General features: G+C 43.1%; 1 protein-coding gene and 1 long non-coding RNA gene across 2 annotated transcripts; one reads left to right on the top strand and one right to left on the bottom strand.

Moving 5' to 3' along the window:
* Positions 1 to 8,003: 8,003 nt before the first annotated feature.
* LOC125907452 (uncharacterized) lies at positions 8,004 to 12,239 on the bottom strand. The gene is made up of 3 exons (XR_007452658.1): positions 11,755 to 12,239; positions 9,941 to 11,673; positions 8,004 to 9,802 (listed from the first exon to the last, which is right to left on the bottom strand). It is a non-coding gene; the product is annotated as an uncharacterized LOC125907452 (long non-coding RNA).
* A 108-nt stretch (positions 12,240 to 12,347) lies between these two features.
* LOC120955877 (gamma-secretase subunit pen-2) lies at positions 12,348 to 13,076 on the top strand. The gene is made up of 3 exons (XM_040377082.2): positions 12,348 to 12,512; positions 12,599 to 12,703; positions 12,766 to 13,076. Exons 1-3 carry the CDS (start codon positions 12,452 to 12,454, stop codon positions 12,903 to 12,905), a joined length of 306 nt encoding a protein of 101 aa, XP_040233016.1. The 5' UTR covers positions 12,348 to 12,451; the 3' UTR covers positions 12,906 to 13,076.
* The last annotated feature ends 7 nt before the right edge of the window (positions 13,077 to 13,083 follow it).

A 13,083-nucleotide genomic window follows, 5' to 3' on the forward strand; every position in this document is an offset into this window, starting at 1 on the left:
ATACAAGTGTACAAAATACAGTGTAAATGGGATGAACTAGTTTCGTTTAAAGGTGTCGAACTTTGTACGTTATAGTAGGTCCTTTGTTTTTGTGTGGTGTGTAAACATTAAGTAAGATTGATATCAGTGCTGGAGTGAATTCTTTACTGAATAAAATAGTGTCCAAATATTGTTTTAAAAAACTGTGTGTTTTGTGTATTTTTCGGTAGCAAAAAAATATCACTAAAGTGCAAAAAGGTAAGAAATCAGTGATTGCGTTGAAAGGAAATTTCTCAGCTATGATGTTCTCCTTTTTTTTTTGTTTTTGGCCCGATGTATTCGCTTCCGCATTCTTCATAATGTGCATATAAATGATTGTTCCTAGGTTCCGCTAACAATGTGTTTTAGACGATGCAGTTGCATAATGTGAACAAAACGATAATGTGTAAATATGATGATGTAATTTCCCTGCCTGGTTGTCTGGCTGGCTGATTGGATGGCCGAATGGCTCACTGGCTGGTTAGTGCTGACTAAAATCGGATGCGCTTGGCCCCGCCGGAGTGCCGCGTGCATCATACATTGGTGTTCCGTTGCTAGTGCTCGGCTGAGCAGATATTTTGTAATATTTTATCATCGAAAACCCTCACCGCTCATTTCTTTCCTTTTTATGCATTTTATATTTTTCATCAGTAGGAGTATCTCGTTTAATTTATTTATTTATTTATTTATTTATTTATTTATTTTTTTAGAAATTGAAGTACATAAATCGGTCTATCCGTTTATATCGGTTTCATAAGCCTCTTCAATCGTTCAATGGTCAATCAATCATGGTCAACACTCTTACACTTCTGACGAACGTAAGTATGAACTGAATGAAAAAATATGCTCAGTATTGAATTGTGATATGTTCAAACCCAATTCATAGACAGATCAATTGCATTTGAGTGCAAAAAAAAAATACTGCTTATACATTGTTTCATTTTGGTTTTCTCCCTCTCCATCTCTCTCTTGATAGGAATGCCTGGTCGCTAGCTGCAGCTTCCCATCGATGTAGGCACTCGATCTTCGAGGTTTTACTTCACCTGATCTAGCCATCGAACTCGCTGTGCTTCCTTGCTTCTAGTACCGAACTGAGTGCCGCTTTCGAACACCTTGCTGTTGGGGCACGAGTCTGGCATCTTTACAACATGTCCCAGCCAGCGCAAACAGCCATGTCCGACGCGCCATACGGCTTCAGTAAGCTCGTGGTTGATCATTCGCATCCACACCCCATGCTCGAATTCACCGCCAAAGATGATCCGGAGGATGCGTCGGCCATCGTGTTTCGCCGCTGTCCTTTGCATGCTGTAAAGAAACATACCTATTCCTCGTCGGCCAATGGTGCAGCACGAGCGCAACGTGATACATCGTGACATCATCCGGAAAACTTGCAGCTTCCGGGCACGGTGGTGATCTGAAGATTGCCGATTTCGGTTGGTCCGTGTACGAGCCGACCTTGTTCCAGTACGACGCTGTGCGTTTCGCTCGACTATTTATCGCCCGAGATGGTGCATGGTCAGCCGCACATAAAAACTGTCGATCTATCGAATTTGGGCGTGCTGGCGTACAAGCTGCTGTGCGGTAAGGTCCCGGTTTTGGCGACCACGTATGATGAAGCTGCAGTTTAAGATGCCGCCAGATATGACGAAGCCGGCGGCCCATCTGATCTCGCGACTGTTCGTTAAGGATCTGGCCAGCCGTATGCCGCTGAAACATGTTGCGTCCATCCCTGGATTCTGCTGCACGTGCACAAAAAGTAAATAGGAATTGCTGCTACCATGTACCATATATCGTTATGTTCTCACTAAGTATGTTTATAAGATACCTGTACCTTTTAGTTTTTTAAACCCTATCTCTTATAAGAAGTAGTGGTATTTGAATTTAATATGAACAAGGCAAGTGTAATGATAAGTAATGATAATTGTTATTTGTGTGTTCACTCAATTGTTATTATACTTTCTTCATGTTCAACATATGTTATTATTTCAATTTTTAACAATAAAATGGCAAAATATTTTTTAAGCTATAGATCGTCTTTGTATTGAATGAGTGCAATTGATGGGTTTTGCATTATGATGATCAAGACCGTGACCAGCCTCTCGGGGTGCCTTTGGTGCCTCAGTTCTGTATGAAGGAGAGCGTAGAAGGGTATGGCTATATTCTTTTCGGCGCTGCCATGCACCTTTCGGTGCAACGATAAGATAGAGTTAATGTTTTTGTTTTTGATGATATGTTATATGTTAGGATAATTTGTTCGGCTATTTGTTTAGATGACCTAATCAAATAGCTACATGACGGTGTAATTTGGAATAGGAAAAAAAATATTAATCATTCCGTATGCCCTAATGGCAGAATGCTGGTTTCTATATAGGATAAACGTAGTTCTATTCCCTCGCGCAGCACACACCAACCAGTGATTGACTATCCGGTTAGGTGATACGAATAAGTCTTGTAAGCATTTATACATAACGTCAGCATGGCCACGTTTGTCGGCTGTAGCGGAAATAAAGCATAACAATTATTTATTTGTTACGATATAAATAGGAAGAAAGTGCAACGCTGTGCGGTCCCGTGATACAGTCATCAATTCGTACGACCTAATAACATGCCTATCATGGGTTCAAACCTCATACGGTCCGTCCCCCCGTAGCAAGGATCAACTATCCGGCTGCGTGGTACCAAATCAGTTTCGAAAGCCTGTACAGGTCGACATGTTCGCGTCGTTAAGCCAAAAAGAAAGAAAGTGCTACGTTGTCGTGATGGATACGGTAAAAGTGCTTCCGTCTTAACAGAAGGTGTTCTATCATCTACCAAACCGTTGTGTGAGAAATGCAACTAGCTTGCGAAAAGGTTTGGTCAGTCTGCTTCATGAAAAAACAATCAATGTAGTCAGGTGTTTTTACTTCTCTTATTCGTCTTTGGATATAACTGTTGTCATTAATGGCATGCCTGTACCACTAATGGATGTATCAGTGTAATTAAGCTATTGATTACCCAGATCAGGATAGTCAGTCCTACGTATGAGGGGCTTGAGCCCATGACGAGCATGTTGTTTGGAAAACTAGTTTAGTGCATAACAATCAACTTATTTTCCTTCATTGAAGAACAGAGAAGCTGTTGTGGTCCGATCGAACTTAGCCATTCTGTTCATCTGGGTGTGCCACTCAGCGATAGCAGTCGACGGCTTCCGTATGATGTGTGCGTGGAAGGATGTGCGTGAGTTACAGGTCGCTGACGAGACGATTGAGAGAGAGATAGTGCAAAAAAGAGGGAGATCTAACCTACAGCGCACATGTAGTGAGTATTCTCATTCGTGCGGCTGAGCTAAGGCAAATAGGACTAACGGGCCCGTGCTATTCATTTATAATTAGGGAATAAAGGATTTTATATGTTTGTGTCAATGCAAAGTAATCGTCTTCATCATTGTAGTTAACGTCCATGCATCCGACATCAAAGAAGCCAAAGCAATCAGAAACCGATTGAAGATTTTAAAGCTCGCAGGCCACAGCGGGCATTAAGCACTGTTGTGGAAGGTCAGTGTTTTACGAACAAGAGCCCAACTGAATAGGAAAGGACTGTTCGAAGGGGAGTGGTTAGTTCCAACATGTGATCGTCCTGATGATAGTTTTAAGAGTATGTTCCTTTAGTCAAATAATTATTGTTTAAAATACGGTCGAGTAAAATACGTATGTTTGTCAATGATAATAAAAGGTCAAGGCTAAGTATGTAGAGAGAAAAAATAAATAAATAAATAAATAAAAATAAAACATAGTCCCCCGATCCTGTTAGTATACGATCGTCAGCAATTGACGTCGCATTCCAGCTAGCACCACGAGGAGGTAGGATTCGGAGTTCCAAGATAGCGGTTGCATAATAATACATCCGCTTCCTGGCATTAGCTAGCCAGCTGGAAAGAGCTCGATGAATTTAAAGTGTTTAAAAATACGAAGAACAATATGTTAATACTTACTCAAACTCCTGAACTGATTGGATGGCACGCAAGATGGTAATGAAATTGTTGGGCTGGGCTCGCTTAAGCTGGTACTCGCGTATATATTCTATTAATGCTCCCCGGTTTGTGCCTTTAGATCTTAAAAAGGGCTTGACCCAGCGCCATAAATTCTCGATGGTCTGTGTGTGTACTAATGGATCGCTTGGGTCGACAAAATTTTCGGAATGGTTTATCATCTCGTGCTCATACCCTTTTCCGTCTAATCCGATGTAGGCACGCCAACCATCCGTCACAATTGTCGTTCCGGGGGCCACATTGTTCATTATAATGCCCTGCAAGTTGCCAGCGTCGCGTTTCTGAACCAGCTCCAGAAAAATCTCTTTTGTCTCCCGACAAATACCACCGACGAGCCAAACCTGGTTGTTGTCCGCGATCCGTCCTCTGTGGTACTTCCGTTTGGTAATGACGGACTCGTCGATCTCCACAGTGAGCCCTTCGCCTCCGATCTGTTGTCGGTGGGTTTCCACATATTCAGCGCTAATTTCACGGAGTATTTTGAACCATTTTAGAATGGCTGTCTTACCTACAATAAGATAAAAATAAAACAAAACAAAAAAATTATCAAAACCGACTGATTGAAAAAAATACTAAAAATAAATTACCGGCTGCACATTCAGCTTCCGCAACCATCCGCGTCGTATTTCGAGACCACTCGAAGGTTATCTCCATCAACTGGGATAGAGACAGCCTCGAATTTTTGAAAATACTATCCGTGCGGACAGTACATTCCCAGCCGGTGCAGCTCGATGTAGGCTTGCAAATCCATTTGCAAGCATTGGAGCGCTTGGTTACCTTCAGCTTCATTTGTCTCTTGCACTTGCTGCATTGTTGCGTTGGCGGCAAGAGTTCCGCTTCCTGCAAAAGACGAACCAACCCTTCCTCATCCGCGGTTAGCTTCTTCAGGTCACTGGAATTTTTGACTGCTGCAAATATATCCATGGTTAATGGTTTGTCCTGAAAATAAAACTTTCAAAAAGAGAGAATCTTTAATCTGTACACCACTTTGTTGATCAAAACATTCAACTACATACGGAGCAATATTTTCCCGCGCGATCTACACTTCCACACATAACCGATTTGACTCATTCGTTAGTACAATACATTTAAACACACTCAACCGATATCGACGATTGATTGTGTGGTTTGTGAAGTAGTGATGTCCTGCTCGACCCGCACCAACCGGATTGGAGACATCCGGAAGCAACTCGGAGTCGTTCGAAACGACCCGTAAGATTCAAGGAGGTTCAGTAGGTGCAACGATTCCGGAAATCCGGTAGGTGCAAGAAAGCAGTCTCGATTCCGACACGTTGGTGCATTTCGGGTCGGGTCAAGGTAGGTTCAATACTCGACCAGAAATCGCTGCACCTTATGCACAGCGCTGCTTATGCTGCATTATTATGCGCTGTAATCGATTCCGACCCGCGGGTGTAACGAGTTCGGGTCGACCCGAATGATGAGTAGGTGGCAAGCGACTTCGACCCGTTGGTGCAGCGATTTCTGGTCTAGTATTGAACCTACCTTGACCCGACCCGAAATGCACCAACGTGTCGGAATCGAGACTGCTTTCTTGCACCTACCGGATTTCCGGAATCGTTGCACCTACTGAACCTCCTTGAATCTTACGGGTCGTTTCGAACGACTCCGAGTTGCTTCCGGATGTCTCCAATCCGGTTGGTGCGGGTCGAGCAGGACATCACTACTTCACAAACCACACAATCAATCGTCGATATCGGTTGAGTGTGTTTAAATGTATTGTACTAACGAATGAGTAAAATCGGTTATGTGTGGAAGTGTAGATCGCGCGGGAAAATATTGCTCCGTATGTAGTTGAATGTTTTGATCAACAAAGTGGTGTACAGATTAAAGATTCTCTCTTTTTGAAAGTTTTATTTTCAGGACAAACCATTAACCATGGATATATTTGCAGCAGTCAAAAATTCCAGTGACCTGAAGAAGCTAACCGCGGATGAGGAAGGGTTGGTTCGTCTTTTGCAGGAAGCGGAACTCTTGCCGCCAACGCAACAATGCAGCAAGTGCAAGAGACAAATGAAGCTGAAGGTAACCAAGCGCTTCAATGCTTGCAAATGGATTTGCAAGCCTACATCGAGCTGCACCGGCTGGGAATGTACTGTCCGCACGGATAGTATTTTCAAAAATTCGAGGCTGTCTCTATCCCAGTTGATGGAGATAACCTTCGAGTGGTCTCGAAATTATTTTATTTTCGAGTGGTCTCGAATTTATTTTTAGTATTTTTTTCAATCAGTCGGTTTTGATAAATTTTTTGTTTTGTTTTATTTTTATCTCATTGTAGGTAAGACAGCCATTCTAAAATGGTTCAAAATACTCCGTGAAATAAGCGCTGAATATGTGGAAACCCACCGACAACAGATCGGAGGCGAAGGGCTCACTGTGGAGATCGACGAGTCCGTCATTACCAAACGGAAGTACCACAGAGGACGGATCGCGGACAACAACCAGGTTTGGCTGGTCGGTGGTATTTGTCGGGAGACAAAAGAGATTTTTCTGGAGCTGGTTCAGAAACGCGACGCTGGCAACTTGCAGGGCATTATAATGAACAATGTGGCCCCCGGAACGACAATTGTGACGGATGGTTGGCGTGCCTACATCGGACTAGACGGAAAAGGGTATGAGCACGAGATGATAAACCATTCCGAAAATTTTGTCGACCCAAGCGATCCATTAGTACACACACAGACCATCGAGAATTTATGGCGCTGGGTCAAGCCCTTTTTAAGATCTAAAGGCACAAACCGGGGAGCATTAATAGAATATATACGCGAGTACCAGCTTAAGCGAGCCCAGCCCAACAATTTCATTACCATCTTGCGTGCCATCCAATCAGTTCAGGAGTTTGAGTAAGTATTAACATATTGTTCTTCGTATTTTTAAACACTTTAAATTCATCGAGCTCTTTCCAGCTGGCTAGCTAATGCCAGGAAGCGGATGTATTATTATGCAACCGCTATCTTGGAACTCCGAATCCTACCTCCTCGTGGTGCTAGCTGGAATGCGACGTCAATTGCTGACGATCGTATACTAACAGGATCGGTTGACTATGTTTTATTTTTATTTATTTATTTATTTATTTTTTCTCTCTACATACTTAGCCTTGACCTTTTATTATCATTGACAAACATACGTATTTTACTCGACCGTATTTTAAACAATAATTATTTGACTAAAGGAACACACTCTTAAAACTATCATCAGGACGATCACATGTTGGTACTAACCACTCCCCTTTGAACAGTCCTTTCCTATTCAGTTGGGCTCTTGTTCGTAAAACACTGACCTTCCACAACAGTGCTTAATGCCCGCTGTGGCCTGCGAGCTTTAAAATCTTCAATCGGTTTCTGATTGCTTTGGCTTCTTTGATGTCGGATGCATGGACGTTACTACAATGATGAAAACGATTACTTTGCATTGACACAAACATATAAAATCCTTTATTCCCTAATTATAAATGAATAGCACGGGCCCGTTAGTCCTATTTGAATACTCACTACATGTGCGCTGTAGGTTAGATCTCCCTCTATTTTGCACTATCTCTCTCTCAATCGTCTGGTCAGCGACCTGTAACTCACGCACATCCTTCCACGCACACATCATACGGAAGCCGTCGACTGCTATCGCTGAGTGGCATACCCAGATGGACAGAATGGGTAAGTTCGATCGGACCACAACAGCTTCTCTGTTCTTCAATGAAGGAAAATAAGTTTATTGTTATGCACTAAACTAGTTTTCCAAACAACATGCTCGTCATGGGCTCAAGTCCCGTATGGACCGCCCCCCTCATACATAGGACTGACTATCCTGATGTGGGTAATCAATAGCTTAATTACATTGATAAATCAATTAGTGGTACAGGCATACCATTAGTGAGAACAGTTATGTCCAAAACGGAAAAAGAGAAGTAAAAACACCTAACTACTTTGATTTTTTTTTTTTTTTTCATGAATCAGACTGACCAAACCTTTTTGCAAGCTAGTTCCATTTCTCACACAACAATTTTGGTAGATGATAGAGCACCTTCTGTTAAGACGGAAGCACTTTTACCGTATCGATCACGACAACGCAGCACTTTCTTTCTTTTTGGCTTAACGATGCGAACATGTCGACCTGTACAGGCTTTCGAAACTGATTTGGTACCACGCAGCCGGATAGTTTAGTTTAGTTTAGTTTAGTTGAGGATAATTGATCCTTGCTACGGGGGGACGGACCGTATGAGTTTTGAACACATGACAGGCATGTTATTAGGTCGTACGAATTGATGACTGTATCACGGGACCGCACAGCGTTGCACTTTCTTCCTATTTATATCGTAACAAATAAATAATTGTTATGCTTTATTTCCGCTACAGCCGACAAACGTGGTCATGCTGACGTTATGTATAAATGCTTACAAGACTTATTCGTATCACCTAACCGGATAGTCAATCACTGGTTGGTGTGTGCTGGTTGGTGTGTGCTTCAGTGGTGCAAAAAAACATTAACTCTATCTTATCGTTGCACCGAAAGGTGCATGGCAGCGCCGAAAAGAATATAGCCATACCCTTCTACGCTCTCCTCTATACAGAACTGAGACACCAAAGGCACCCCGAGAGGCTGGTCACGGTCTTGATCATCATAATGTTTGCATTCATTCACCCATCAATTGCACTCATTCAATACAAAGACGATCTATAGCTTAAAAAATATTTTGCCATATTTTATTGTTAATAATTGAAATAATAATAGATGTTGAACATGAAGAAAGTATAATAACAATTGAGTGAACACACAAATAACAATTATCATTACTTATCATTACACTTGCCTTGTTCATATTAAATTCAAATACCACTACTTCTTATAAGAGATAGGGTTTAAAAAACTAAAAGGTACAGGTATCTTATAAACATACTTAGTTAGAACATAACGATAAATGGTACATGGTAGCACCAGTACCTATTTACTTTTTGTGCACATGCAGCAGAATCCAGGGATGGTCGCAACATGTTTCAGCGGCATACGGCTGGCCAGATCCTTAACGAACAGTCGCGAGATCAGATGGACCGCCGGCTTCGTTACATCTGGCGGCATCTTAAACTGCAGCTTCATAATTTTACGGTACGATTCTTCATACGTGGTCGCCAAAAACGGGGCCTTACCGCACAGCAGCTTGTACGCCAGCACGCTCAAATTCCATAGATCGACAGTTTTTGTGTGCGGCTGACCATGTACCATCTCGGGCGATAAATAGTCGTGCGAAACGCACCGCGTCGTACCGGAACAAGGTCGGCTCGTACACGGACCAACCGAAATCAGCTATCTTCAGATCACCACCGTGCCCCAGCTGCAAGTTTTCCGGATGATGTCACGATGTATCACGTTGCGCTCGTGCTGCACCATTGGCCGACGAGGAATAGGTATGTTTCTTTACAGCATGCAAAGGACAGCGGCGAAACACGATGGCCGACGCATCCTCCGGATCATCTTTGGCGGTGAATTCGAGCATGGGGTGTGGATGCGAATGATCATCCACGAGCTTACTGAAGCCGTATGGCGCACCGGACATGGCTGTTTGCGATGGCTGGAGCATGTTGTGAAGAAGGCATCCTCGTGCCCCAGCAGCTAGGTGTTCGAGCGGCTCTCAGTTCGGTACTAGAAGCAAGGAAGCACAGCGAGTTCGATGGCTAGATCAGGTGAAGTAAAATCTCGAAGATCGGGTGCCTACATCGATGGGAAGCTACAGCTAGCGACCAGGCATTCCTATCAAGAGATAGATGGAGAGGGAGAAAACCAAAATGAAACAATGTATAGGCAGTATTTTTACAACCAAATGAAAATGAGTAGGCCATGAGTAGGAATTGAACATATCAACCCATTAAGGTGTTTTTTTATACTTACGTTCGTCAAAAGTTTAAGACTGAAATGATTGACCATTGCTTGCAGGGGTTTGAGAAACCGATATAAACGGACTAACCCATTTATGTATTGGCATTTCTCGATAAAGCCTTTGAACACGATAATCGTACCGATGCAATATAAAATACCTAAAAAGAAAAATTAATGGCAAGAATTTTTTTGTGATGAAATAGAACAAAATATATAGTTTCTGTGATATCACCACGGTTGCATGTCGTTTATTCCCACGTGTGCACGCGCATCCGCTCGGCCCAGTAACAGCAACCCAACACCGACGTATGATGCACCCGGCACTACGGCGTAGGGAAATGCGCATCCGATCATAGTCTGCACTAACCAGCCAGTGAGCCATTCTGCCATCCAACCAGCCAGCCAGCCAGCCAGACAACCAGACAACCAGACAACCAACGGAGCAGGACAAGTAAAATATTTTTTTTAACCCGCCAACATGCTCAACATTTACTTATCATGTAACATCACCATCTAATGCACATTGTTAACGAAACGTACGCACCATTATGAGGAATGGGGAAGCAAACACAGCGGGCGAGAAACAATAAATACAAATGGAGAAACACCGTAAACGAGCAATTACCTACCAACGCGATCACTGATTCCTTACCTTTTGCACATTAGTGAAACATATTTGCTTCCGTAATAGGTAATCGAAAGAGCTTCAAAAAAACAAAACAAAATACACCGAATGTTTTCTAACCTGTTGTACACTATTTTATTCAACGGCACTGGTTTAAATCCTAATTATATCCTAATCCTAATACTGGTTTAATATGTTAACACATCACACCACAAAGAACGGCTCTAACGTATAACATCCGGCACCTTTAAACAATGCTGGCTCATCGCCATTTATGCTGCATTTTGTTCTGCATAACATTACACAACGTTACTAGCATTAATCACCCTTTACACCTTAAATGTACACACAATCACTATATCACAACACTACACCGCTTCGCCGATCTCGATCAGCTTCTCCGGAGCGTCCGGAGCGCTTCTCCGTTGTTGCCTTATCCGAAGCACCATGGAGCAACTGCAACCGACCGACTGGATCATGTCCAAGTCGGTATCTGTAATGCGACCTCCCTTCCGAAGCAACAGTCATTCGATCGTTCGTCTGGCATTAGCTGAAACTAAAGAAAGGAAAAAAAAAACGTATGCTTGTAGTTATAATGCAACTCACCCGTGCATTAGAAGCATTTTCACGGCGACAAAGACTGTCGGTAACGTTTCTTGCTGTGCGCTTGCCAATTGAGAGCACAATTCGCATTGCTCATTACGTGGACATCAAGGTGGCCATCATACTGCCCGGCGACGACGGCTCCTTAAATATAGCGGATGAGCGCGTGGCTCGCCACCGATGGAGACATGTCGCGGCAGAAGGTGTACCACACGTTTATCGGCACGTCGTGCTGGATGGCGCTGGAGGAGACGGAGCGGGACCACGGATACGGCTTCTAGTCGTTCGGCATTACCGCGATCGAGATGACGACCGGAACTGTGCCGTACCACAACTACCCGCAGATGAAGGTGATGATGCTGACGCTGCCGAACGATCAGTCCACGATCGATACCGACGCGGACAAGAAGGGCCTGTACCAGGCGTGCGGCAAGACGTTTCGCAAACTGATCACCGAATGATTGTTAATGTAATTGTCCAAGCGTCCAACGGCGAGCGAGCTTTGTATGCTTTTTAACTATAGAAAAAAACCAGTGGTTAAAAAAATAAACGCGAGGAGTTTTTGATACCGTGCGGATTACGTTCATTATCAACTTACCTTGTTTTCCATGATCAAACATCGTTTAGTTTGATTGCGGGCATTCTTTCTTCCCTCTTTCTAACTATCGCCGGCTCAACACGGTTGCACAACAGCTGCATAGAAAATACCGCTTTAATTGATTTAATATTACAAATATTAGCTTTGTTTTACTTACCCTAAACAGCTTTCAGGCGTGCGAAGTCGATTCTACCACCATTTATAAATTTAAGGCTGTCTATTTTACACATTACACACAACATTTTCATCACCGATGTAGCCTTTTTTTAATCATTCGCCGTTGTACATCGTGAGAGCTATCGTTCGGTTCAAAATGTAAACAAACTTTATTTTTTGAATATTTGACAGATTGCATGACCGATCAACCGCACACTATCTCGTTTTTCTTGTCAGGGCTGCTTCGATTGCCATAGGGGGGGCCTTAAAAAATCTTTTACCAACTCGAAACTTAACTGAGTTAAAAGTTATGCCTATTTGGAGGGCTAGGCATGTAAAAAATCGGTAGGAATACAGATACATCGGTATTTCTGGTCACTCTGTCGGCGTTACATCTTCCATCTGTCAAATCCCTCTATCAACATCGGCAGTGTTTGTTTACATTTTGCAGTGCAGCAACAACAAAACATTTTTCTCTGGTGCAAAATTCCTTATTTCCTATTAGTTTAGTACGGATTTCCCTCTATAATAGGTAGCTAAAATGGATCTATCACGTGCCCCAAACGAAAGAAAGCTGTATTTGTGCAAATGGTACTTCAAAGGTATGTGGAAACGCTGTGAAACGCACGGCCCCAGCACGCCAGCCACTGATTACTCACCATTTCCGGGAACACTGTACCGATTTTAGCCGGATTCGCGCTGCTTCCCTTCCTGTGGTCCATCAACACGGTCTGGTTCTTCAACGAAGCGTTCCGCAAACCAGCCTACGAAGAGCAGAAGGAGATTAAAAAATGTAACCCCTGTGAGCGAGTGATCGTGAAAAACGAATCAAACCTTCCCTTCCTTCCATTTCAGATGTGATATTCTCGCTAGTAGGAACGCTAGTCTGGGTGGTGGCCATTATATCGTGGGTAGTAACGTTCCAGCTGAAGCGAACCGACTGGGGAGAGTTTGCGGACAACATCAGCTTCATCATACCCTTAGGGCAGGCGTAAGGTGGACGCGCCAGCAACTAATTTTACCGTTTTACGTGTAACACAATGATCATTACAATTAAGTATTAACTTATAATATTGGGAAGCATCTAGCAAATCACCTAACAATAATGTTTCCTATCGAACTGATTGGGCGTTCTTCTTCCTACTAATAAAGCTCCCTAGAAACAACGACCTG

This window comes from Anopheles coluzzii, chromosome 3, assembly GCF_943734685.1.
Source record: "Anopheles coluzzii chromosome 3, AcolN3, whole genome shotgun sequence".
Taxonomy (NCBI): Eukaryota; Metazoa; Arthropoda; class Insecta; order Diptera; family Culicidae; genus Anopheles; species Anopheles coluzzii.